Here is a 25,750-nt window from a genome sequence, read left to right as displayed (position 1 = left end):
CCTTTACTTTGTATTCATCTTCTGTAAATTTCAATCAAACGGTAAAGCCACTCTGTCTGCATATCTTTTTTAACTGATTGATTTCTTCTTATATAGACCTCAATCGAGCAGCACTTTTCACTTTAAATGCAAAAACGCTTTTTGAAATGCTCTTGAACCAGAGACTTCAGCGTCCTTTATTCAGCTGTAACACCTGACATGTCAATGCTCTAGGAATGGAGACATCAGCGTCTTCGCCACGTTCTCTCTTCATCTATTTTACCCGACACGAATACATCGATTGTGCACTTCTCTTTAAACTTAATGCTCCATAATGAATTTTTTCTATTCTTGGCAAGACAGTGCCTCATAAAACGATGCCTTTCCTCAGCCAACGTTTCGCCAACGCTGCGGCAGGGCAGGTTTCTATTTTCAACCTTTCGTCTCGAATGGTCAAAGCCTGTTTTCTATGGAAGCTGAACCTGCCATGGACGCCCTGTTTTTGCATTTAATAAATATTGCATTACTGGATCCAGCAGTGGTGGACTGGGCTTGGGTTCATGCGAGATGGGCGATAGACTACAGAAGCCACATGCCCCTTCATCCAGGAGGGAAAATCCAGTAACGATCACTGGAAGCCCTCTGCTCAAACACTTCCAAAGAACCCCAGGAATCAGTGAAAGCTTCGGACTCCCAGCACCCAGGTACATCTTATTTCTTAGCAAGATGTTCTTATTTTGCCTTTATTGTAAGTTTAACGTTTAATTCTGCAGGCCACGGCAGGGGCCCATCGCCAAACAAAAATAAGCATCTGAATTACGCCCCCCTGTTGCTCGCTCACCGTCTTTGACATGAAGTTGTGCTGAGCAGTCTCTTGCTCCTGGGAAACGGCGCTGGGCATCTGGGTTTGAGGTGCTGGTTCTGGTTGCTGTTCAGATTCTGGTTCCAGCTCGCTGATCTGAGGCAGCGTCTCAGATTCATCACTGCTGCTCCAGACTGCGGTCTGACCTGCTTTGGAATAAATAAGGAACCACCGTCACCCAGTGGGCAAGCAGTGAGGCCCTCAGAAGATAAGTCATGTCACAAAAGAAGTGAAGCATGCAGGACGTGTACGCACTGCACAGGGAACTCTCTCCGTGACTACAGATGGATTAACAAGAATGTGGCACATCACAGCCAGAGTCACCTGCATAGGAGGGAGGGGTGGGGGAAGAGGGGAAAGAAGGAGAATGTTTACATAGGAGTGAGGGAGACCGGTCAGCGTGGAGAGAGAGAGAGTCAGCTGCAGCAGGAAGGAGAGAGAGAAAGGGAGAACTGTCAGCAGGGAGCCAGTCAGCGTGGAGAGAGAGAGTCAGCTGCAGCAGGAAGGAGAGAGAGAAAGGGAGACCTGTCAGCAGGGAGCCAGTCAGCGTGGAGAGAGAGAGTCAGCTGTAGCAGGAAGGAGAGAGAAAGGGAGACCTGTCAGCAGGGAACCAGTCAGCGTGGAGAGAGTCAGCTGCAGCAGGAAGGAGAGAGAGAAAGGGAGACCTGTCAGCAGGGAGAGCCGGCTGCGGTGGGAATGCCTGCGTTACATAGGAGTTAGGGAGACCGGTCAGCGTGGAGAGAGAGAGTCAGCTGCAGCAGGAAGGAGAGAGAGAAAGGGAGACCTGTCAGCAGGGAGCCAGTCAGCGTGGTGAGAGAGAGTCAGCTGCAGCAGGAAGGAGAGAGAGAAAGGGAGACCTGTCAGCAGGGAGCCAGTCAGCGTGGAGAGAGAGAGTCAGCTGCAGCAGGAAGGAGAGAGAAAGGGAGACCTGTCAGCAGGGAGCCAGTCAGCGTGGAGAGAGAGAGAGAGTCAGCTGCAGCAGGAAGGAGAGAGAAAGGGAGACCTGTCAGCAGGGAGCCAGTCAGCGTGGAGAGAGAGAGAGAGTCAGCTGCAGCAGGAAGGAGAGAGAGAAAGGGAGACCTGTCAGCAGGGAGCCAGTCAGCGTGGAGAGAGAGAGTCAGCTGCAGCAGGAAGGAGAGAGAAAGGGAGACCTGTCAGCAGGGAGCCAGTCAACGTGGAGAGAGTCAGCTGCAGCAGGAAGGAGAGAGAGAAAGGGAGACCCGGCTGCGGTGGGAATGCCTGCGTTACATAGGAGTTAGGGAGACCGGTCAGCGTGGAGAGAGAGAGTCAGCTGCAGCAGGAAGGAGAGAGAGAAAGGGAGACCTGTCAGCAGGGAGCCAGTCAGCGTGGTGAGAGAGAGTCAGCTGTAGCAGGAAGGAGAGAGAGAAAGGGAGACCTGTCAGCAGGGAGAGCCGGCTGCCGTGGGAATGCCTGCGTTACATAGGAGTGAGGGAGACCAGTCAGCGTGGAGAGAGAGAGTCAGCTGCAGCAGGAAGGGGAGAGAGAAAGGGAGACCTGTCAGCAGGGAGCCAGTCAGCGTGGAGAGAGAGAGTCAGCTGCAGCAGGAAGGAGAGAGAGAAAGGGAGACCTGTCAGCAGGGAGCCAGTCAGCGTGGAGAGAGAGAGTCAGCTGCAGCAGGAAGGAGAGAGAGAAAGGGAGACCTGTCAGCAGGGAGCCAGTCAGCGTGGAGAGAGAGAGTCAGCTGTAGCAGGAAGGGGAGAGAGAAAGGGAGACCTGTCAGCAGGGAGCCAGTCAGCGTGGAGAGAGAGAGTCAGCTGCAGCAGGAAGGAGAGAGAAAGGGAGACCTGTCAGCAGGGAGAGCCGGCTGCGGTGGGAGCGCCTGCGTGGGAGAGCTTCAATAGTTGACGCTGCCTGGATTGGACCCCCGCTGTCAGGAATCATCTTGATACTTTGGGTCACCACGGGCTCATTTATCTGCAAACAAAAAAAAAAATGAACAAGTCTGTAAGGAGGGAGGAGTGTGCGCAACGAGCAAGGTGTTCTCATCCAGCCCAGGACCCTCCGTCAGCCGCAGTGGCAACCGACATGCAGTATATGCTGCTTATCTACTCTCTCACGTCACCTTTCCAACTACTCTGACCATTAAAAGAACACCCTCAGTAATAGCAGCATCCGTTACCTGTGCATAAAAGGCACCGAGTGCCCACAGGAGCAGGCGGAGGCAGGAACCAGCGACGAAAGCAGAAAAAGCATTGGGGAGGAAAAAGCAGACTGACGGCAGAGAAGAACTTTATGGTCCACGTGCTCTGCCTAATTCTCTTCCTAGTGCAATGCCATGGATGCAGTCCATCGCCGGCTTTTTGCTTCCACAACTAGAGAATCTGGGCTATGCTCTTCCAGGCCTTCCTGAAGTCCAATGTCCTCTCTGTCTCCACCTCCCCCGGGAGGCCATGCCAGGATCCCACCCCCCTTTCTGTATACAAACGTCTACCATCTTAGCGCTTCTCACTACCAGGTCTTCCTCAAGCATTCGTTCCTCTGAGGCAGCTTCCAAGTTAAGCCTTCTGAGCCTGGAGTCAGGCCACGACACAACCTCTGCAGCAACCACAAATATTCCCCTCCCGCGACCATCCCAGAGCCAGCAACACTCACATTCAGTCTGAGGCAGCAGAACCGTGAAAAATATGCTCAATAGCACGAGAAGAGGCAGCCACGCTTCTGTGGAAACTCGTACCCAAACCACACTGAGGGAATAAAACAGCGTCCCTCTTCGTGGCGGAGACTGCGGCCTGTGCACCTTTCTGAGGCGCAGAGAGTGCGGGGTAACGTCCATTAGGCCTAGCCTGGTGCTATTTATGATTGGGGATTAGTATGCTTTCAATGCTCCCAGCTAAGGATTTGGCTCTGCTTGTAAATGCTGTATTGATTAAATTTGTTCCCTTTGTAAACAAATTTTTCTAAGTGTGTAGGTGTTAAAACTTCTAATGAAAATATCGGTAAGGAGGAGGAGAAAGATCTGGCAGTAAACCTCCCCGAGGAGCTGAAGGAAGCCAGAGAGTAATAAAGCAGCAGGGAAAGCTGACCGCATGCTCGGGAAGGAGGAGGCTACATGTCCCTCGCAGAGGTCACCTTGAGTCTCGTGCTCGGTTCTGGAGCCTGCACCACTGCAAGGACATTGAGAGAGGCCAGAAGTGGGTCAGAAAAGCTAAAATGATACAGGACCTGCAACCAAAGCCATAGCCAGGGGCCTAAGAACTCAAGGAACCCTCCCTGGCTGGGAATCCTCTCTGGAGGCAGTATCCAGGGTCTCAAGGAACCCACCCTGGCTGGGAATCCTCTCTGGAGGCAGTATCCAGGGTCTCAAGGAACCCTCACTGGCTGGGAATCCTCTCTGGAGGCAGTATCCAGGGTCTCAAGGAACACCCACTGGCTGGGAATCCTCTCTGGAGGCAGTATCCAGGGTCTCAAGGAACCCCCACTGGCTGGGAATCCTCTCTGGAGGCAGTATCCAGGGTCTCAAGGAACCCCCACTGGCTGGGAATCCTCTCTGGAGGCAGTATCCAGGGTCTCAAGGAACCCTCCCTGGCTGGGAATCCTCTCTGGAGGCAGTATCCAGGGTCTCGAGGAACCCTCCCTGGCTGGGAATCCTCTCTGGAGGCAGTATCCAGGGTCTCGAGGAACCCTCACTGGCTGGGAATCCTCTCTGGAGGCAGTATCCAGGGTCTCAAGGAACCCTCCCTGGCTGGGAATCCTCTCTGGAGGCAGTATCCAGGGTCTCCGGAAGGGGGGAATCAGAGGCCGATATTCTGTGGCATTTGTCCAGCTAAATTCACACTCAACCAGACAAATGGCAGGGACAATTATATAATGAGGCAGGGTGAGGTGGCTATTTCAGGCGGCAGAATTTTGAGACTGCAAAAAATGCCCCTCTCAGAAAGCCAATGTGGTGTTTGCCTCACCCCACCTGCCCCTGCAAAAGAACGGAGAGAGAGAGAGCGCGCGTGCATGTGTGTGTGTGAGAGTGCTGGGAGTGTGTGTGCATGCGTGTGTGAGAGTGTGCTGGGAGTGTGTGTGCGTGCGTGAGAGAGTGCTGGGAGTGTGTGTGCGCGTGTGAGTGTGTGTGCGTGTGAGAGAGGCAGCGTGCTTGTGTGAGGGTGCTGGGAGTGTGTGTGTGTGTGTGTGGGCTTGGTGAGAGAGGTAACGGTGGTGGGGCCGCTTGGCAATAGTGATCATAATATGATCAAATTTGATTTAATGACTGGAAGAGGAACAATGTGCAAATCCACGGCTCTCGTGCTAAACTTTCAAAAGGGAAACTTTGATAAAATGAGAAAAATTGTTAGAAAAAAACTGAAAGGAGCAGCTACAAAAGTAAAAAATGTCCAAGAAGCGTGGTCATTGTTAAAAAATACCATTCTAGAAGCACAGTCCAGATGTATTCCACACATTAAGAAAGGTGGAAAGAAGGCAAAACGATTACCGGCATGGTTAAAAGGGGAGGTGAAAGAAGCTATTTTAGCCAAAAGATCTTCATTCAAAAATTGGAAGAAGGATCCAACAGAAGAAAATAGGATAAAGCATAAACATTGGCAAGTTAAATGTAAGACATTGATAAGACAGGCTAAGAGAGAATTTGAAAAGAAGTTGGCTGTAGAGGCAAAAACTCACAGTAAAAACTTTTTTAAATATATCCGAAGCAGAAAGCCTGTGAGGGAGTCAGTTGGACCGTTAGATGATCGAGGGGTTAAAGGGGCACTTAGAGAAGATAAGGCCATCGCGGAAAGATTAAATGATTTCTTTGCTTCGGTGTTTACTGAAGAGGATGTTGGGGACGTACCCGTAATGGAGAAGGTTTTCATGGGTAATGATTCAGATGGACTGAACCAAATCACGGTGAACCTAGAAGATGTGGTAGGCCTGATTGACAAACTGAAGAGTAGTAAATCACCTGGACCGGATGGTATACACCCCAGAGTTCTGAAGGAACTAAAAAATGAAATTTCAGACCTATTAGTAAAAATTTGTAACTTATCATTAAAATCATCCATTGTACCTGAAGACTGGAGGAGAGCAAATGTAACCCCAATATTTAAAAAGGGCTCCAGGGACGATCCGGGGAAACTACAGACCGGTTAGCCTGACTTCAGTGCCAGGAAAAATAGTGGAAAGTGTTCTAAACATCAAAATCACAGAACATATAGAAAGACATGGTTTAATGGAACAAAGTCAGCATGGCTTTACCCAGGGCAAGTCTTGCCTCACAAATCTGCTTCACTTTTTTGAAGGAGTTAATAAACATGTGGATAAAGGTGAACCGGTAGATGTAGTGTATTTGGATTTTCAGAAGGCGTTTGATAAAGTTCCTCATGAGAGGCTTCTAGGAAAAGTAAAAAGTCATGGGATAGGTGGCGATGTCCTTTCGTGGATTGCAAACTGGCTAAAAGACAGGAAACAGAGAGTAGGATTAAATGGCAATTTTCTCAGTGGAAGGGAGTGGACAGTGGAGTGCCTCAGGGATCTGTATTGGGACCCTTACTGTTCAATATATTTATAAATGATCTGGAAAGAAATACGACGAGTGAGATAATCAAATTTGCAGATGACACAAAATTGTTCAGAGTAGTTAAATCACAAGCAGATTGTGATAAATTGCAGGAAGACCTTGTGAGACTGGAAAATTGGGCATCCAAATGGCAGATGAAATTTAATGAGGATAAGTGCAAGGTGATGCATATAGGGAAAAATAACCCATGCTATAATTACACAATGTTGGGTTCCATATTAGGTGCTACAACCCAAGAAAGAGATCTAGGTGTCATAGTGGATAACACATTGAAATCGTCAGCTCAGTGTGCTGCGGCAGTCAAAAAAGCAAACAGAATGTTGGGAATTATTAGGAGGGGAATGGTGAATAAAACGGAAAATGTCATAATGCCTCTGTATCGCTCCATGGTGAGACCGCACCTTGAATACTGTGTACAGTTCTGGTCGCCGCATCTCAAAAAAGATATAATTGTGATGGAGAAGGTACAGAGAAGGGCTACCAAAATGATAAGGGGAATGGAACAACTCCCCTATGAGGAAAGACTAAAGAGGTTAGGACTTTTCAGCTTGGAGAAGAGACGACTGAGGGGGGATATGATAGAGGTGTTTAAGATCATGAGAGGTCTAGAACGGGTAGATGTGAATTGGTTATTTACTCTTTCGGATAATAGAAAGACTAGGGGGCACTCCATGAAGTTAGCATGGGGCACATTTAAAACTAATCAGAGAAAGTTCTTTTTCACTCAACGCACAATTAAACTCTGGAATTTGTTGCCAGAGGATGTGGTTAGTGCAGTTAGTATAGCTGTGTTTAAAAAAGGATTGGATAAGTTCTTGGAGGAGAAGTCCATTACCTGCTATTAAGTTCACTTAGAGAATAGCCACTGCCATTAGCAATGGTTACATGGAATAGACTTAGTTTTTGGGTACTTGCCAGGTTCTTATGGCCTGGTTTGGCCTCTGTTGGAAACAGGATGCTGGGCTTGATGGACCCTTGGTCTGACCCAGTATGGCATGTTCTTATGTTCTAATACAGAATATGAACTCTGCCACATCGTCAAACTTCACAGCTCTTTGTGTCTTACGATCCTACATCCTGGGCAGAGCAGACACCAAATGTGCATTCAGCAAGGCTGCACATCAGTAGGCTTTAGACTCTCAGACTCCATATCAGCCATGCTAAATATCCGCCTGCCTCCCCGGAAAGTTGAATACCTGAATAGAATAAGCTCTAGAAACAGTTGAGGCGGTTCACGCAGCAACACCCACACACATGGACAGAGGGGCTAAATGGTCTTCTAGCTCCAGATGACATAACCCACATATCATGGATGATTCAACCTTGCTATCTACGGCAACCACCATTTACAGAAAGCAAGCTTTGTTTACAGAGGGACTGGTGGATCCCTGGAAGAGGCACTAACATAGGAGGTGCCAAACACACGAGAGACGTTAAACAAGCTTGGGACAGACACAAAGCAGTAGTCAGGGTAGACTGGGGGTGGTGGGAGAGGAGGTAGAGTTTGGCTTCAATAAAATTTCACATGACTAAGAAAGAGAGCATCAGTACGGCTGCAGAAGGCTTCAGGTGACCTGCTTGGAGCGGCCATGGTTATGGTGGTAACGTCACCCGTGGCCTGTACAAGTATTTCACACAGCAGCCTCACTGGTTCTGGCGATTCTCTGGATTATTACAAAGCCTGGGAATAAGATGGGATAAGTACGAGCCAACGAGGAAGGCAAACCCTGGAATAGGAGCAGGAGCTCATTTAAGGGATGCTCTCTAGCCCAAGGATCCTTCCCAGACGATCTCAAAATGGCCTCAATCTCACCTCTCCTAAAGAAACCCAACCTTGACCCAAAGGACCCCATCAACTTCCGCCCCATAGCTAACCTCCCATTCATCGCCAAGATCATGGAAAAACTTGTTAACACTCAACTCTCAAACTACATAGAAGACAACAATCTCCTCTTCGCCCCACAACACGGATTTCGAAAAAATCGAGGCACAGAATCTCTCCTCATCTCTTTGACAGACCATATACTATTGGGCCTTGACAAAGGAAACTCGTTCCTACTAATCTTGCTAGACCTATCCGCAGCGTTTGATACGGTCAACCATGCCATCCTCCTAAACCTATTGTCATCCATAGGAATCAGCGGCACCGTCTTCTCCTGGTTTAAAACCTTTCTCAACAATAGAGGTTACAAAGTTAAACTCCAAAACAAGGAATCCTCAAGATTTGACTCTGCTATAGGAGTCCCACAAGGTTCTTCACTATCCCCGACTCTATTCAATATTTACCTTCTTCCTCTATGCCAACTTCTCACTGACCTCAATCTAAAGTTTTTCCTATACGCAGATGATATTCAAATCATCATCCCTATTAAAAGACACTTACTCTAATGCTCTTGACTACTGGGAATCATGCCACCAAAAAATCAAACAACTACTCAACAGCCTACACCTCATCTTAAATTCCTCCAAGACTGAGATCCTACTCATCTCGCCTGAAAACACAAACAACAGTACTCTTCCTTCCAATCTTCTTACCACACAAACCAGAGACCTAGGAGTGATAATAGATAACCGGCTAAACTTCAAGGCACACATCAATAAAACAACTAAAGACTGCTTCTATAAACTCCAGGTCCTAAAAAGGATAAGACCTCTTTTCCACGCTCACGATTTCAGAACGATCATCCAAGCAGTCATTTTCTCGAAACTGGACTACTGCAATTCCCTATTGCTAGGTCTACCTTCATCCTACTCCAAACCACTCCAGATGGTGCAAAATTCAGCAGCCCGTATTCTGACAGGCACAAGGAAAAGAGACCACATCTCCCCCGTCTTGAAAGAGCTACATTGGTTACCCATATACTTCCGCATCATGTATAAGGCCTTAACCATCATCTATAAAACTATACATCAACTCACCACTCTCGATCTCCAATTCCCTCTCCAATTACATAATTCTACTAGACCTACCAGAGATGCTTATAGAGGCTCCCTACTAGTTCCCCCAGCGAAAACGACCAAACACATCACCCTAAGAGATCGCGCCACCTCCACAGCTGGCCCTCTACTGTGGAATTCCATTCCTACAGACCTCAGACAGGAGCCATGCCTCCCAACATTTAGGAAAAAACTTAAGACTTGGTTATTCAAGCAAGCTTTTCCGGACACAACCTAATGACACAATCCAATGACTCATAAAACACCTTGCCGTTTGTATTTAATATTTATTCTATACTACATTTATATTGTATTTTGTTAACTAGTCTCTCCTCTCTTCTTCCTTCCAAGTTCGGCTTCCCTTGTTAAATGTAACTGTACCTTCTGTCACCACAGTTCTAGTTCCATGTATTTATTATCATTTTTTTGTATTTATTGCACCCCCGTTCTATGTAAACCAGCAAGATATGTTTTCATGATTGCCGGTATATAAAAACTCTAAATAAATAAAATAAATAAAAAAATAAGTATGGAAATGTCTCTGTTCATCATCTCCCCAGAGAGGAAGGAAAGGGTGAGAAGGGTGGAACAATTGCTTATCATCTGCCCGGTTATCCCCTTGCTTCCCCAACACTGGAGACAGATCTTAGAGCAGTTCTCTGATGATGTCCAGGTTGTAAAAACCGTGACAGAGGGGAAAGGTATAGCCAGCTCTGTACAAGGAACTGGTAAGGCCTGACCTGGCTCGTGCTGGAGGCCATAGCTCGGAAGAGAAATAAGGAGCAGAGCTAGCAAAATGGTGCAGATCCGACATCAAAATCCCAGGACCTAAACAGGCATGGAAATAGTCAGATACCTCAAAAGCTGCAAAGACCCAAGTCAGAAACGTTTATCATCCGCAAGAGGCCATGTGAGGCTTAGAGCCAGGAAACAGATCTACCCAGAGGATGGAGGCAAGGCCAAGATGCAGTAACAACCCAAGAGGTCCTGGGTCAGACACGGAAGAAGTGCAGGTGAAGCCAGAGATAGAGGAGGGAAGGAGCCTGGATAAGGGCCCTCCAGTCTTACCCCAATGCCATGCGTTACCGATGGGCCAAGGGAAGAAGGCGTGAGAGATCGAGGGGGTTATCGTATCCTCCTCATCACGGCAGGTGGGAGTTTAAATAAGAGCCGCAGCCCTTCCTATCCATCGTCCAGAGCAGGACGAGGCTGCAGCGCTGCTGTATTCATCTCGAGAACAAAGTTTTACGTTCTAGAAGATTGCAATGGGGGTAGAACAGGAAATCTTGAACTCTAAGCCACCTGCAAAACGTCATCCCTCAGTATTACCAAGATTGTAATAAAAATGGATCGTAAACAGGCACTTCCTTCAGCAGACAGGAGATGGCGCAAGAGGGCCAGGTGGATGTTTTCATGGAAGCAGAGTCTCCCTGGCTCTCTCTCTCCCCCCATCCTGAGCACATCCTGCTTCCCTAGCCCGTCACCCTCTGTGTAACAGCTCTCTCTCCCCATCCCGAGCACATCCTGCTTTCCTAGCCCGTCACCCTCTGTGTAACAGCTCTCTCTCCCCATGCCGAGCACATCCTGCTTTCCTAGCCCGTCACCCTCTGTGTAACAGCTCGCCGCCCCACCTCCTGTTAAACTCCTTGCAGTGGGAAGCGCTCCTGTGTTTCAGAGGCTTTAGAAGGCATCCTGACCCCTCGGGGCCTTTCTACCAGCTCACGCTCTCACCTGCGCGTGGTCCTTTCCGTGGCCCTTCCTGTGGCCTGCCACCTTTCTCAGGACCACAGCAGCAGCAGCAGAAGCTGCACCTTCTGGAAACAGAGACCCCCGGCTCTTTCCGGGCCTGCAGGATTTTGCCGGGGAGGGGTCTGGCTGAGAAAGGCCAGCGCTGTTTCGAGGTTGCGTGCAGCAGAAGTGCCGAGCCTCAGCCCTGCGGCAGAGGGCCACCTCTCCCGCACCCCTCTCTCCACGCCAGAAGTGGTGCCCTGGCGCCAGCCCCTGCCCACACTCACCGGCTCGGCTGCTGCGGCGACAGCGTTTGTCTTGGTACGTTTCGCAGGTACCGGAGGTCCAACAAGAGGAGCCAGGGACCAATGCTGAAGAAAACAAACACAAAACACAGAGTCAGAGGTGCTGCCCAGCCCCTAAAACCCAGAGCATCGTTCCCCACCTCGCCCCCCTTCCCAGACGTCCCGACAGGCACCATCCCCCCAAGCCAGCGCTGGGCAGGGGGCGGAGGTCCCTCCCCTCCCCGCAGCCTCCGTGCACGACGATGCCGTTTCTATCGATTTGGGGTTTTGCCTGCTGATAGATGGAGTCCCTGTCCCGGGCTGGTCATTAATATAACAGAACTGAGCGAGCGAGCGCGCGCGCGGGGAGCGATGGAGATTTATTGCTGTTCATTTACACATTCATACAGTGCATGTTTGATCAGCGTGATTTAAGAGGGGGCCGGGCACGGGCAGCCCGGGCTGACTGAATTATTAAAAGCCGTGCCGCAGCACCTGCCATGGCCTCCAGCCTCCTTTCATGTCGCAGCCTCCAAAGAACGTGGCTCGGTGCAGATTGAATCAGTGTTTAGGAAACGTGCCCCATTACACAAGCAGTCACAACAATTAACAGAGAAAAGCAACTAAACAATTAAGCATCTTTCTAAAAAAAAACAAAAAAAAAAAACAGAGCCTTCCACGCGTTCCCCTCCCTCAGATCCCCCTGCAACGCATTCAGCTTTTTACTGAGTGAGTAAGGCTGCAATGCAAAACAGAGAGCGGCAGCCCCCGGTCCTGACCCGGCCCAGCCTCTCCTCCCTGGAAACATCACAACAACAAGAGGCTTCCCAAAACCTATGCTGATCCTTCAGGGGCCGCTGGAGTCACGTTCTTCTGCCCCAAACGCGATCGCAGAAGAGAGAAAGCAAGCAGGACTGAAGGTCGCAGGTGTCCTGGCCCAAAAGCCTCAAATCCGCACTGAACCCTGCGGATACCACGGAATACAAAAAAGTTTTATAATAAATACGAGTCTGCCAACGCGCGCCATACCACGCTCTAGAACAAGGCCACGGACTCTGCGGTTCCGTGGCCTTGTTCTAGAGCGTGGCATGGCGCAGTAAAGGACAGCGAGCCGGGGGAGATCCTAGCAGCTCTCTCCTGGGGGCTCTGCGGGCAGGGCCGGTTATTTGTGGAGTATTTCACATTTCTGGGCATGGTGCAGGGACTCCAGCAAACCCTGCAGCGGGCACTGTGACTTAGGCTGGGTTATCTTCCCTGCTGCCTAGGATTTCTATTGCAGGATAATTTGGGTTTTTGAAAAACTAATTTGTAGGAAGCCTGGTGTAACCCTGGATACAGGGCATGGGGAACTCTGTCTGGGGTTGCCCAGGTTGGGGGACCTTCCGGTGTCGTAGACCAACATTACGCCGAACATGTTTCACCAAAAAGCAAGCAAGCATCTTCAGGGAGCTTTTTCCCCAGAGAAGTTAAACAGCGAGGAATCGCTGGTGTGTGGACCGGTTATCAGCAGAAACTCAGCGTAAGCGCCCACAAGCACCATCTCCGTATGGCGAGGCTGCTTAAGGGGTGAAACAGTTAAGACGGCGCTTGCTGCTCATGCTGCTTTTCTGGTCATCACACAACGGGTCCACGCATCGGCGATTCCTTCCTGTTAACTATTGGGTGTCTTTTTCTATCATTATAAGCAGTGAATGTTTTTTGGGGAAACTGAACTAATATGGATATATTTGACATTCAGCTCCTTTGAGAAATCTTTCTATTGTACCTACTGCTTATTAAGTGTACTAGATATCTAATTTTATGTCATCATGCTCATTGGTAAGAAACGAATTGCCATACTGGGTCAGACCAAGGGTCCATCAAGCCCAGCATCCTGTTTCCAACAGAGGCCAATCCAGGCCACAAGAACCTGGCAATTACCCAAACACTAAGTTTGATGCTAGTAATAGCAGTGGTTATTCTCTAAGTCAACTTGAATAGCAGCAGGTAATGGACTTCTCCTCCAAGAACTTACCCAAACCTTTTTTGAACCCAGCTACACTAACTGCACTAACCACATCCTCTGGCAACAAATTCCAGAGCTTTGTTGTGCGTTGAGTGAAAAAGAATTTTCTCCGATTAGTTTTAAATGTGCTACTTGCTAACTTCATGGAGAGCCCCCTAGTCCTTCTATTATTCGAAAGTGAAAATAACCGAGTCACATCTACTCGTTCAAGACCTCTCATGATCTTAAAGACCTCTATCATATCCCCCCTCAGCCGTCTCTTCTCCAAGCTGAAAAGTCCTAACCTCTTTAGTCTTTCCTCATAGGGGAGCTGTTCCATCCCCTTTATCATTTTGGTTGCCCTTCTCTGTACCTTCTCCATCACAATTATATCTTTTTTGAGATGCAGCGACCAGAATTGTACACAGTATTCAAGGTGCGGTCTCACCATGGAGCGATACAGAGGCATTATGACATTTTCCGTTCTATTAACCATTCCCTTCCTAATAATTCCTAATATTCTGTTTGCTTTTTTGACTGCCGCAGCACACTGAGCCGACGATTTCAATGTGCTATCCACTATGACGCCTAGATCTCTTTCTTGGGTTGTAGCACCTAATATGGAACCCAACATTGTGTAATTATAGCATGGGTTATTTTTCCCTATATGCATCACCTTGCACTTATCCACATTATTTATTTATTTATTTTATTTATGAACTTTTATTTACCGACATTCGTGAAGCACATCATGCCGGTTTACAGTGAACTGAAAGGAGGAAAATTACAATAAAACAAGAGAGGGGGAGGGGGAAAAGGCGAGACGAGGAAAGGGGGAGAGGAAGGGGACAGGGAGGAGATGGAAAAGGCAGTAAAGATTGAGAAAAATAAAACAAATAGAGGAACTATATACAATTGAAAATATATACAGTTACAATCAACTTATGTAGTACTAACATGGTACTATAAAAGACCGGCAATGTTTTATCATTTAGATGGTTGTTCTCTTAAATATAAAGTATTTAGGGGGAGGGGGCAAAAGGGAAAGGAGGTCGAGTAGTGGAACTGAGTAAGGGAGGTAGTTTATGTTTGGTTTGCCTCGGAGTAGGCCTGTCGGAAGAGCCATGTCTTGACTCCTTTCTTGAATTTGTGTAGGGATGGCTCTAGGCGGAGGAAGGTGGGAAGGGAGTTCCAGAGGGTGGGACCAGCGATAGAGAAGGCCCTCTCTCTGGTAAGTGATAAATGCGCAGAGGGATAAATTTCATCTGCCATTTGGATGCCCAATCTTCCAGTCTTGAAAGGTCCTCCTGCAATTTATCACAATCTGCTTGGGATTTAACTACTCTGAATAATTTTGTATCATCCGCAAATTTGATTATCTCACTCGTCGTATTTCTTTCCAGATCATTTATAAATATATTGAACAGTAAGGGTCCCAATACAGATCCCTGAGGCACTCCACTGCCCACTCCCTTCCACTGAGAAAATTGTCCATTTAATCCTACTCTCTGTTTCCTGTCTTTTAGCCAGTTTGCAATCCACGAAAGGACATCACCACCTATCCCATGACTTTTTACTTTTCCTAGAAGCCTCTCATGAGGAACTTTGTCAAACGCCTTCTGAAAATCCAAGTATACTATATCTACCTGTTCACCTTTATCCACATGTTTAATAACCCCTTCAAAAAAATGAAGCAGATTTGTTAGGCAAGACTTCCCTTGGGTAAATCCATGTTGACTGTTTTCCATTAAACCATGTCTTTCTAAAAGCTCTGCGATTTTGATCTTGAGAATAGTTTCCACTATTTTTCCCGGCAATGAAGTCAGGCTCACTGGTCTATAGTTACCCAAATTGCTCCGGAGTCTTTTTTAAATATTGAGGTTACATTGGCCACCCTCCAGTCTTCAGGTACAATGGATGATTTTAATGATAGGTTACAAATTTTAACTAATAGATCAGAAATTTCATTTTTTAGTTCCTTCAGTACCCTAGGATGCACACCATACAGTCCAGGTGATTTGCTACTCTTTAGTTTGTCGATCTGGCCTACTACATCTTCCAGGTTCACAGTGTTTTCGTTCAGTTCGTCTGATTCATCACCCCTGAAAACCATCTATGGAACTGGTATCTCCCCAACATCCTCATTAGTAAACACGGAGGCAAAGAATTCATTTAGTCTTTCTGCAATGGCCTTATCTTCCCTAAGAGCCCCTTTAACCCCTCGTCATCTAATGGTCCAACCGACTTCCTCACAGGTTTGCTTCAGATATATTTTTAAAAGTTTTTATTATGAGTTTTTGCCTCTATGGCCAACTTCATTTCAAATTCTCTCTTCGCCTCTCTTATCAATGTTTTACACTTAACTTGACAATGCTTATGTTTTATCCTATTTTCTTCCGATGGATCCTTCTTCCAATTTCTGAAGGATTTTTTTTGGCTAAAATAGCCTCTTTCACCTTTTAACCATAACAGTAATCGTTTTGCCTTCCTTCATGTGTGGAATACATATGGACTGCACCTCTAGGATTGTATTTTTAAACAATGCCCATGCCTGTTGAACACTTAACCTTTCCAGCTGTACCTTTCAGTTTTTTTCTATTTTCCTCATTTTAATCAAAGTTTCCCTTTTGAGCTATAGATTTACTTATTGTCCCCCTTCCAGTTATTAGTTTAAATTTGATCATGTTATGATCACTGTTGCCAAATGGCCCCACAGTTACCCTCTCTCACCAAATCCTGCGTTCCACTAAGAATTAAATCTAAAATAGCTCCCGCCTGAACCAATTGCTCCATGAAGCAGTCATTTATTACATCCAGGAACTTTGTCTCTAGCAAGTCCTGATGTTACATTTACCCAGTCAATATTGGGATAATTGAAATCTCAGATTATTATTGCACTGCCGAATTGGTTAGTGTCTCTGATTTCTCTAAGCATTTCATGGATTACAAACTGGTTAAAAAGACAGGAAACTGAATTAAATGATTATTTTTCACAGTTGAAAAAGGTAAACAGTGGAGTGCCTCGGGTTTTGTACTGGGAGTTGTGCTTTAATAAATGAACTGGTAGAAGAAATGATGCATGAGGTGATCAAAATTTGCAGACAAAATTATTCCATGTAGTAAAAATCACAAGCCACTTTGAGAAATTGCAGGACTTTGTGAGACTTGAAGACTGGGCATCCAAATGACAGCTGAAATTTAATGGGGACAAATGCAAAATGAGACGTATGGAGAAAAGTAACTCACACTGCAGTTACACAGTGTTAGGTTTCATATTAGCAGGAAAAAGGACATCGTGGACAATACTTTGAAATCCTTGGCTCAGTGTGTGGTGGAAGTGATCAAAAGAATAAACAATGTTAGGATTTATTAGAAAGGAAAGGAATGAATAATAAAAAAGAGACTATCATAATGCCTCTGTATCGCTTCATGGTGACTGCATCTAGAGTACTGTGTGCACTTCTGGTCACCTCATCTTAAAAAGGATAGAGCTGCACTGGAGAAAGTGCACAGAAGGGCGATCAAAATAGGGGAAGGCTAAGGAAGTTAGGGCTATTCACCTTGGAGAAGAGACGACTGAGGGGGGATATGATAGAGGTCTATAAAAACTTGGAGTGGACTAGAATGGGTTAAGTTTGAATTGGTTATTTACTCTTTCGGAAAACAGAAGGACTAGGGGGCACTCCATAAAATTAGCAAGTAGCTTATTTAAAACAAGTCAGATACATTATTTTCTCTCAATGCATAAAGCAGCTCTGGAAGTCATTGCCAGAGGATGTGGTTATGGCAGTTGGTTTAGCTGGGTTTAAAAAAGGTTTTGCTAAGCTCCTAGAACAGAAGTCCATAAACTGTGACTTGAATTAGCCACTGTTGGAAACAGGATACTGAGCTTGAAGGACCCTTGGTCTGACCTAGTATAGCATCTCTTATGTTCTTAATATTCTTTTTGCGAGATTGAAGAGTAGCATATGTCACTATGTTGATGGGTCTCGAAGCACATCCATCTCCACTGGTAGAGGAGTTTTTCAGCTGTTCCTCACCAGGGACTATTGGATCCTCAAGGTTGTGGAGCGTGACCACTGTTCACACTTCTCCCTTCTCCCAGAGGGACACCATTGTCTGGTCTTCAGTTCGAGCCCCCTTGATTGTCCCAACTTCATCTCCATGTGCTGTCATTCCTTCAACAGGCGATAAGAGTCTGTTCCTCCCAAGCAGCATAGCAAGGGGTCCTCTTCCCACTGTTCTTTCCATCTCTAAGAGCTCAAACCCCTTGAGACCTCTCTGGGATATACAAAGGTTAATCAGCAGGAAGGAGTTAAAAGATGAATGCCCTCCATGTCAGCGTGTCCTTTTTCAGATCAGAGAACTGGATGGTTGCTACAGATCCGATGGCATCCTCCCTCTGGCAGCACATTTGTGCCGCCAGGGAATCTGCATCTTTCCACACCTAGAATGGATGACAAGACAGCCTCAAGCAAGGGTCCTGGACTCAGCCCTTGAAAACATTATTGCTTCAGGGAATTGATAGATTTGGTGGCAGAGGTTACATTCTTCCATCAGAAAGGGTTTTCTGCCTTGGGTACTGGTCCAGATCTTGCTGCGGTTAGGCCAGACCACTGCCGGTTGATAATTCTTGTTTTGGTCTCATGGTAACAGGCACGTAGTTCCCTTGTACATCTAAACCAGAGAACTTTCCGGTAGGACTTCTCCTCTCATTGGATTCATCTACATCAAACCTTTTCATGCTTGTGTTTCCTCAGTGATGAAGACATGCTTTCATTAGTTTTGGGAATGCGTTCTAAGTTTTTTTCCTCATCAGGTGTCGCTAGTTCTTCCTGCCTCAGAGACCATAGTCGGTAACAGAACGTTTTTTTCCCAGTCAAGCCTCTTGGAGCTGCAAGCCATTCAGGGTTGCACTGAGCATTCCCTCATCTCATGCAAGGAATGAGATGTTTGATCCTACCAATCAAGTAGTAGGATATGTAAACAGGTAAGGAAGCACAGGATCTGCAGTTGTCTGCCAGGAAATCTCTGCAGCCTGGGAAAAAGGTCTCCCCCTTCAGGGAAATGATCCCAAGTCTCCAACTCATTAGTGGACCACCTCCACAGGGTCTTCCAACCTAACAGATGGTCCAGTCATCCTCAGACTTGTTGCATTGGAAACAAACAAGGAAATTTAACAATTTTGCTCCGTCCTTCACAGCAATCCAGGTCTGCTGTGATAGTTTCCTGGATAAAAAGAGAGAAGCAGACCTGCTTGAACGTGTTCCCACGGCTGTGGCTAGTCATCACAGACTGAAAGGTGGGCTCACAGCAGCTGAAAGTCAGGACCAAACCACCAGAACAGAATTGGGAGGCAGAAGGGAGGTGAGACAGGCAGAGTTTGTACAACAGCAGGAGGCAGGCTGAGGTCAGGGTAGACTGAATTCAATCACAGTCAAGAGGGAAGCAACGAGTTGTGACAGGCAGCAGACAAGGCAGTGTCAGACGTCAGGCCAGGTAACAGGCAGCAAATAGATCAGCAACGCACAGAAGCACATGGAGCCAGAGTCTGTTCCTCAGGCGAGGCCTGCACTTCCTTTTATAGGAGAGTCGTGATGATGTCATCCTGGCCCACCCACAGGAAATCCTGGGGCTGGGCCTATAAGAGAAGCTGCGGGATAGGTTAGGTGATCAGGCCACCAGGGACCATGCAATACAGGATGCCAACCACTGCGTAACACCCCACGGTGGGCAACGTAGGTTCATGAAAGTACCCTAGGATTGGGCAAGGCTTTCCCTCATCTTAGCAGGACTCAGTCAGGGGGTGGTTTCTATCTTCCATATCCTCTGGGAGTCAAGTCCTCACTGGTAGCACAGGAGAACATATTTTGCTGCCTTTCACCTGTTACCTGCTCTGACGTCTGACACTGCCTTGTCTGCTGCCTGTGATTGAATTCGGTCTCCCCTGACCTCAGCCTGCCTTGACCTTGCCTGTCTGACCTCACTTCTGCCTCCCAATTCTGTTCCGGCCGAGGGCAGCACTTTTCAGCCAGGAAGTCTTGCGTCTGAAGGTCACACAGGTTGAAATGGAATAGGTCTTCATCCTGGGGCCAGGTGGGCGCTCTGATCCCCTTTGCTTATTCTCCCAAGGATCTGCCTCGGTATTTATTCACCGTCTCCCCAACAGGAGAGGGAGATTGGAACGGAAGGGCATCTGCATGCACTACTTACCTCTTCCAATATAAAATAAGACAAACACACAAGTCATTTCATTCCGAGGTATCCGTCTTTATGGAGGGCTGAGGCACATAAGCCTCTACTTTCAAAGCCTCCTGTGTCCTGGGATCTGAATGTCAGGTGCTGGGTTGGGCCTCCTGGCAGTCTGTGCTCCCAGTCTCTGGCCAGAAGAGGTTGCATCTACAGTTCTGTAACAGAGCACAGCAATCTTCCTGAATTTTCCCAAAGGTGGTCTTTGTTTTTCACCAGAATCAAGCGTCATGCCTAGAGGAGAGAAGGCCCTTCACTTGCTAGAGACTGTAAGAGAACCGCAGCTTATTGCTGGAGGGGAAAAAAAAAAACCCTTAACTGCATCATCAGGCTTCTCCACTGTTTATAGCCTACGATCCCAGTGCGCGGGGACTAGCAGTTGCCAATTGTTCCTTGCCCTTCTGGCTAGCAGACGGTACTAAGCACTGCTGTGTGCTGGCTGGACTATGGGGTTTTTTCATTTGCTTTCTAAGAGCCGTCTCCGTTTCAGACATCTGCAAAGCTGCAGCTTGGCCATCTGTATGCACTTTCACGTCCCACTGCATCCCGAATCGATGGTAAACCTGGACAAGTGGTTTGTAGGGCCTAGTCCCCCAGTAGTCCACTCACCGCGGGCGAGCCAGGCTGCTTTATTCACCAAGAGCTCCACATCGCAACCCTCAGCGTGCGACTCCCCACACATCATGGATAACTTGGCCCCGCTTGTCAACAGAAAAAGCAAGTTTGCTTACGATAAACAGGGGCTCTACAGACAGCAGGACGAATTATCCATGCTCATTACCCACCCGCCTCCATGGAGAAGGTCGATCACCTCACTAATGCCAAGCTCTGCAATCGACTGAGGGCTCATGATCAGTAGTAACGGCTCCGAGCTAGAGAGCTAGGTCCTCATGGCACCATCTGACATCGCGGCACAGCATGGCCAGTTCATCCGGCTTTCCTGGGCACCCTCCTGACCTTTCCTGGCATTTAAAGATCCCTTGGACAGACGCTGGGCTCCCTGCCTTCCAAGGACCCCGTCACTGGTATCTGTTTCTCCACCACATGACTTTCTCCTGTGAGATCATCAGATGGGCAACTCTCTTCCTTTTAAACCCCGCTGGCCCCACGACAGGCACCCGACAGTTACGTCACTACACCCGCATGGATAGCTGTTCCTACACTAACTCTGATCAGGATCTTCTCTCCCCTTCCAGACTGAGCGATTCTCCACCCTGGATCCCTCAGGAAAAACCGTTTCACAACTACCAGAGGCTTCACTGCCTGGCCCTCCATCCCTACTGCAGACGAGAGCATCCCTTCCTCCCCTGCGGAGAGAGGGAGCCGACCACCTTCTCACTGCAGGGCGCTTCTCTGACCTCCATCCTGGACCGCACCATTGTGGCCACTTGTAGCCTTTTCCTTCTACCTACTGCTCCCATGATCTCAGTATCTCCTCTCATGGGCTGAGCATTGAGGGACCACAGGTCTTGTTACAAAACCAAACAGGAGCAGATTTACAAAATTGGAGGTTTGGGGTTTTTTCTTTTGATTGTTTGCTGCCAGAGGATGTGGTGAAAGCTGTTAGTGTAGATGGGTTTGCATAAGTTCCTGAAGGAAGAGTCCATAAACCATTATGGATTTGCAGTCGTTTAAAATGAAAATGCAACACACAATAAGGATAATTCCTTTTATTCGGGGGGGGGGGGGGGGGCCTCAGAACGAATCTGGGCCCACCCCCTCCCAAATGAAACGAACTTTATTCATTTTAAACAACTGCATCGGGCCTAGATCTGAGCCTGAAGTTGTGGCCTCGCCTAGGGCATAGGACGAGGCCCTGCACACTTTATAAAGAGCCAGTTGCATAAAACTGGACACCCAAGCTATCCCCTAGCACCCCGAGGAGAAACTGCCTACCCGTCTCTCTGCAGGCCTCGGTCTCGCAGGCTTCACAATGGTGAGGTCCAGCTCCTGAGAAAAAGCACAGGTTACAGATCACTCATCTCTCTCACAGACCATGAGACCTCATCTGCTGTGCTACTTCTCACTGCCAAGGATCCTCTGTGCTTATCCCAGGCTTTACCCCTCACTCCCCCACAGCTAAGGATCCTCTGTGCTTATCCCAGGCTTTACCCCTCACTCCCTCACAGCTAAGGATCCTCTGTGCTTATCCCAGGCTTTACCCCTCCCTCCCCCACAGCTAAGGATCCTCTGTGCTTATCCCAGGCTTTACCCCTCACTCCCCCAAAGCTAAGGATCCTCTGTGCTTATCCCAGGCTTTACCCCTCACTCCCCCAAAGCTAAGGATCCTCTGTGCTTATCCCAGGCTTTACCTCTCACTCCCTCACAGCTAAGGATCCTCTGTGCTTATCCCAGGCTTTACCCCGCACTCCCCCACAGCTAAGGATCCTCTGTGCTTATCCCAGGCTTTACCCCTCACTCCCCCACAGCTAAGGATCCTCTGTGCTTATCCCAGGCTTTACCCCTCACTCCCCCACAGCTAAGGATCCTCTGTGCTTATCCCAGGCTTTACCCCTCACTCCCCACAGCTAAGGATCCTCTGTGCTTATCCCAGGCTTTACCCCTCACTCCCCCAAGCTAAGGATCCTCTGTGCTTATCCCAGGCTTTACCCCTCACTACCCCAAAGCTAAGGATCCTCTGTGCTTATCCCAGGCTTTTACCTCTCACTCCCCCACAGCTAAGGATCCTCTGTGCTTATCCCGGGCTTTAACCCCTCACTCCCCCCACAGCTAAGGATCCTCTGTGCTTATCCGGGCTTTACCTCCTCACTCCCCACAGCTAAGGAATCCTCTGTGCTTATCCCAGGCTTTACCCCTCACTCCCTCACAGCTAAGGATCCTCTGTGCTTATCCCAGGCTTTACCCCTCACTCCCTCACAGCTAAGGATCCTCTGTGCTTATCCCAGGCTTTACCTCTCACTCCCTCACATGCTAAGGATCCTCTGTGCTTATCCCAGGCTTTACCCCTCACTCCCTCACAGCTAAGGATCTCTGTGCTTATCCCAGGCTTTACCTCTCACTCCCCCACAGCTAAGGATCCTCTGTGCTTATCCCAGGCTTTACCTCTCACTCCCCACAGCTAAGGATCCTCTGTGCTTATCCCAGGCTTTACCCCTCACCTCCCTCACAGCTAAGGATCCTCTGTGCTTATCCCAGGCTTTACCCCTCACTCCCTCACAGCTAAGGATCCCTGTGCTTCTCCCAGGCTTTACCCCTCACTCCCTCACAGCTAAGGATCCTCTGTGCTTATCCCAGGCTTTACCTCTCACTCCTCCACAGCTAAGGATCCTCTGTGCTTATCCCAGGCTTTACCCCTCACTCCCTCACAGCTAAGGATCCTCTGTGCTTATCCCAGGCTTTACCTCTCACTCCCCCACAGCTAAGGATCCTCTGTGCTTATCCCAGGCTTTACCCCTCACTCCCTCACAGCTAAGGATCCTCTGTGCTTATCCCAGGCTTTACCTCTCACTCCCCCACAGCTAAGGATCCTCTGTGCTTATCCCCAGGCTTTACCTCTCACTCCCTCACAGCTAAGGATCCTCTGTGCTTATCCCAGGCTTTACCCCTCACTCCCTCACAGCTAAGGATCCTCTGTGCTTATCCCAGGCTTTACCCCTCACTCCCTCACAGCTAAGGATCCTCTGTGCTTATCCCAGGCTTTACCCCTCACTCCCCCACAGCTAAGGATCCTCTGTGCTTATCCCGGGCTTTAACCCCTCACTCCCTCACAGCTAAGGATCCTCTGTGCTTATCCCAGGCTTTACCCTCACTCCCTCACAGCTAAGGATCCTCTGATGCTTATCCCGGGCTTTACCCCTCACTCCCTCACAGCTAAGGATCCTCTGTGCTGTATCCCAGGCTTTACCCTCACTCCCTCACAGCTAAGGATCCTCTGTGCTTATCCCAGGCTTTACCTCTCACTCCCTCACAGCTAAGGATCCTCTGTGCTTATCCCAGGCTTTACCCCTCACTCCCCTCACAGCTAAGGATCCTCTGTGCTTATCCCAGGCTTTACCCCTCACTCCCTCACAGCTAAGGATCCTCTGTGCTTATCCCAGGCTTTACCTCTCACTCCCCTCACAGCTAAGGATCCTCTGTGCTTATCCCAGGCTTTACCTCTCACTCCCTCACAGCTAAGGATCCTCTGTGCTTATCCCAGGCTTACCCCCTCACTCCCTCACAGCTAAGGATCCTCTGTGCTTCTCCCAGGCTTTACCCTCACTCCCCTCACAGCTAAGGATCCTCTGTGCTTATCCCAGGCTTTACCTCTCACTCCCCCACAGCTAAGGATCCTCTGTGCTTATCCCAGGCTTTACCTCTCACTCCCTCACTGCAAGGATCCTCTGTGCTTATCCCAGGCTTTACTCTCAACTCCCCCCACAGCCTAAGGATCCTCTGTGCTTATCCCAGGCTTTACCCCTCACTCCCCCACAGCTAAGGATCCTCTGTGCTTATCCCAGGCTTTACCCCCCACTCACCTCACAGCTAAGGATCCTCTGTGCTTATCCCAGGCTTTACCCCTCACTCCCTCACAAGCTAAGGATCTCTGTGCTTATCCCAGGCTTTACCCCTCACTCCTCCACAGCTAAGGATCCTCTGTGCTTATCCCAGGCTTTACCTCTCACTCCCTCACTGCCAAGGATCCTCTGTGCTTATCCCAGGCTTTACCTCTCACTCCCTCACTGCCAAGGATCCTCTGTGCTTATCCCAGGCTTTACCTCTCACTCCCTCACTGCCAAGGATCCTCTGTGCTTATCCCAGGCTTTACCCCTCACTCCCTCACTGCCAAGGATCCTCTGTGCTTATCCCGGGGCTTTACCTCTCACTCACTCACAGCTAAGGATCCTCTGTGCTTATCCCAGGCTTTACCTCTCACTCCCCCACAGCTAAGGATCCTCTGTGCTTATCCCGGGCTTTACCCCTCACTCCCTCACAGCTAAGGATCCTCTGTGCTTATCCCAGGCTTTACCTCTCACTCCCTCACAGCTAAGGATCCTCTGCTCTTATCCCAGGCTTTACCTCTCACTCCCCCACAGCTAAGGATCCTCTGTGCTTATCCCAGGCTTTACCTCTCACTCCCCCACAGCTAAGGATCCTCTGTGCTTATCCCAGGCTTTACCTCTCACTCACTCACAGCTAAGGATCCTCTGTGCTTATCCCAGGCTTTACCCCTCACTCCCTCACTGCCAAGGATCCTCTGTGCTTATCCCAGGCTTTACCTCTCACTCACTCACAGCTAAAGATCCTCTGTGCTTATCCCAGGCTTTACCTCTCACTCCCCCACAGCTAAGGATCCTCTGTGCTTATCCCAGGCTTTACCCCTCACTCCCCCACAGCTAAGGATCCTCTGTGCTTATCCCAGGCTTTACCCCTCACTCCCCCACAGCTAAGGATCCTCTGTGCTTATCCCAAGCTTTACCCCTCACTCCCTCCACAGCTAAGGATCCTCTGTGCTTCTCCCAGGCTTACCTCTCACTCCATCACAGCTAAGGATCCTCTGTGCTTATCCCAGGCTTTATTCCCTCACTCCCTCACAGCTAAGGATCCTCTGTGCTTATCCCAAGGCTTTACCCCTCACTCCCTCACAGCTAAGGATCCTCTGTGCTTATCCCAGGCTTTACCTCTCACTCCCTCACAGCTAAGGATCCTCTGTGCTTATCCCAGGCTTTACCCCTCACTCCCTCACAGCTAAGGATCCTCTGTGCTTATCCCAGGCTTTACCCCCTCACCTCCCTCACAGCTAAGGATCCTCTGTGCTTATCCCAGGCTTTACCCCTCACTCCCTCACAGCTAAGGATCCTCTGTGCTTATCCCAGGCTTTATCCCTCACTCCCTCACAGCTAAGGATCCTCTGTGCTTATCCCAGGCTTTACCCCTCACTCCCCCACAGCTAAGGATCCTCTGTGCTTATCCCAGGCTTTACCTCTCACTCCCTCACAGCTAAGGATCCTCTGTGCTTATCCCAGGCTTTACCCCTCACTCCCTCACAGCTAAGGATCCTCTGTGCTTATCCCGGGCTTTACCTCTCACTCCCTCACAGCTAAGGATCCTCTGTGCTTATCCCAGGCTTTACCTCTCATCCCTCACAGCTAAGGATCCTCTGTGCTTATCCCGGGCTTTACCCCTCACTCCCCAAGCTAAGGATCCTCTGCTTATCCCAGGCTTTACCCTCACTCCCTCAAGCTAAGGATCCTCTGTGCTTA

General features: G+C 48.7%; 1 protein-coding gene across 2 annotated transcripts in view; it reads right to left on the bottom strand.

The window, feature by feature from the left end:
* LOC115093364 (rac GTPase-activating protein 1-like) overlaps positions 1–21,497 on the bottom strand; it is a gene marked incomplete at its 5' end in the record, with an annotated part of 97,334 nt that extends 75,837 nt beyond the window's left edge. For both annotated transcript variants that reach the window (XM_029605006.1, XM_029605007.1), the window contains 4 exon segments: positions 821–987; positions 2,647–2,776; positions 11,318–11,401; positions 21,444–21,497. In XM_029605006.1, coding sequence (XP_029460866.1) covers positions 821–987; positions 2,647–2,776; positions 11,318–11,401; positions 21,444–21,497 — 435 coding nt within the window.
* Positions 21,498–25,750: the final 4,253 nt, after the last annotated feature.

This window comes from Rhinatrema bivittatum, chromosome 6 (assembly GCF_901001135.1).
Source record: "Rhinatrema bivittatum chromosome 6, aRhiBiv1.1, whole genome shotgun sequence".
In the NCBI taxonomy this organism is placed as follows: domain Eukaryota; kingdom Metazoa; phylum Chordata; class Amphibia; order Gymnophiona; family Rhinatrematidae; genus Rhinatrema; species Rhinatrema bivittatum.
This window is presented reverse-complemented; position numbering and strand designations above follow the sequence as displayed.